Source organism: Nestor notabilis, unplaced genomic scaffold (genome assembly GCF_000696875.1).
Source record: "Nestor notabilis isolate BGI_N333 unplaced genomic scaffold, ASM69687v1 scaffold19362, whole genome shotgun sequence".
Taxonomy (NCBI): domain Eukaryota; kingdom Metazoa; phylum Chordata; class Aves; order Psittaciformes; family Psittacidae; genus Nestor; species Nestor notabilis.
In genome coordinates, this window is record NW_009918101.1 from 19,823 (window position 1) to 20,814 (window position 992).

A 992-nucleotide genomic window follows, 5' to 3' on the forward strand; every position below is an offset into this window, starting at 1 on the left:
TGTGGAAGTACTTGGTGTAAGGCCTGCTGTGAATGATGCTGGCAAATGAGATTGAGTGGTTTGAGCAGGAGGCGCTGGGGTGTGCAAGCTGCAGCCTCTTCTCTGTGAAGTCCTTCTCACTGTGTCTGTCACAGCAAGTGAGTGGGTGCAAATATCATGGACACCAGCACTTTGTAAAGTGAGGCATCTTGGACTGAAAAGTCGGACAGAGACTGTGTCAGCAGGATGGAAACTGAATGTGTCACCCTCAAAGCCCTGGTGCCTGAGTGAATGAAGTATCTTTTAGCTCCTGAACAATTCTCCGTAGCCAAAGAACAGCAACAGATTTCTTGGGACAGCTTAGAAATGCTCAGAGAACTGCACATCTGCGTGCCAGGGACTGGGGCTCATTCAGAAAGTGGCATCTTTACGAATGCTGCTATCAGACAGCAAACACACCAGGGACCCGACAACAATTCTACTGAGATAGAAAAGGAAAAAAGACAATTATCCTGCTCATCATAACATTGTTAAATAATAAATGTGACTCTATTAAAGGTAGCCCAATAGTCCTGCTAGAAGCAGAAGCTGCTGGGTGTGCACTTCTCTGGGTGCAGAGCTTGACCTGCACAGAAGGCAGGATTTTGGAGGGTTCCTGCAGGTTTGGGGGTACCAGGGGGTCATCCCAGCCGGCCCCCACTGCATGTCGAGGCAGCAGCCAGCGCCGTGCCCCAGAGCAGAGCAGGCACCTGCAGCATGCGGGACCCACCTGAATGCCCTCGATGCGCTCAGTCACCACGTAGGCGTGATGCATCCCCACCAGCGGCACGTGCACCCCCGCCAGCCGGCCCAGCGCTGGTGCCCAGACCCCTGCAGAGAGGAGCCGGCGCTCAGCACCCCAGCCCCCCCAGGAGCTGCAGGTCACAGCCGGGGGGACAGGGACCAGGGCAAACCTCCCGGAGGCAGAGCCCCCTCACCCTGCAGCCACTGTCACCGCCTGCGGTGTGACCCGA

At 55.7% G+C, this 992-nt stretch overlaps 1 protein-coding gene across 1 annotated transcript in view; it reads right to left on the reverse strand.

Annotated features, from left to right (window-relative positions):
- Nucleotides 1-992, reverse strand: part of SARDH (sarcosine dehydrogenase) — a gene marked incomplete at its 5' end in the record, with an annotated part of 20,247 nt that overhangs the window by 17,263 nt on the left and 1,992 nt on the right. The window contains one exon of the mRNA XM_010009551.1: nt 749-849. Within this exon, the coding sequence (XP_010007853.1) occupies nt 749-849 (101 nt within the window). The remainder of the gene's footprint in view (nt 1-748; nt 850-992) is intronic.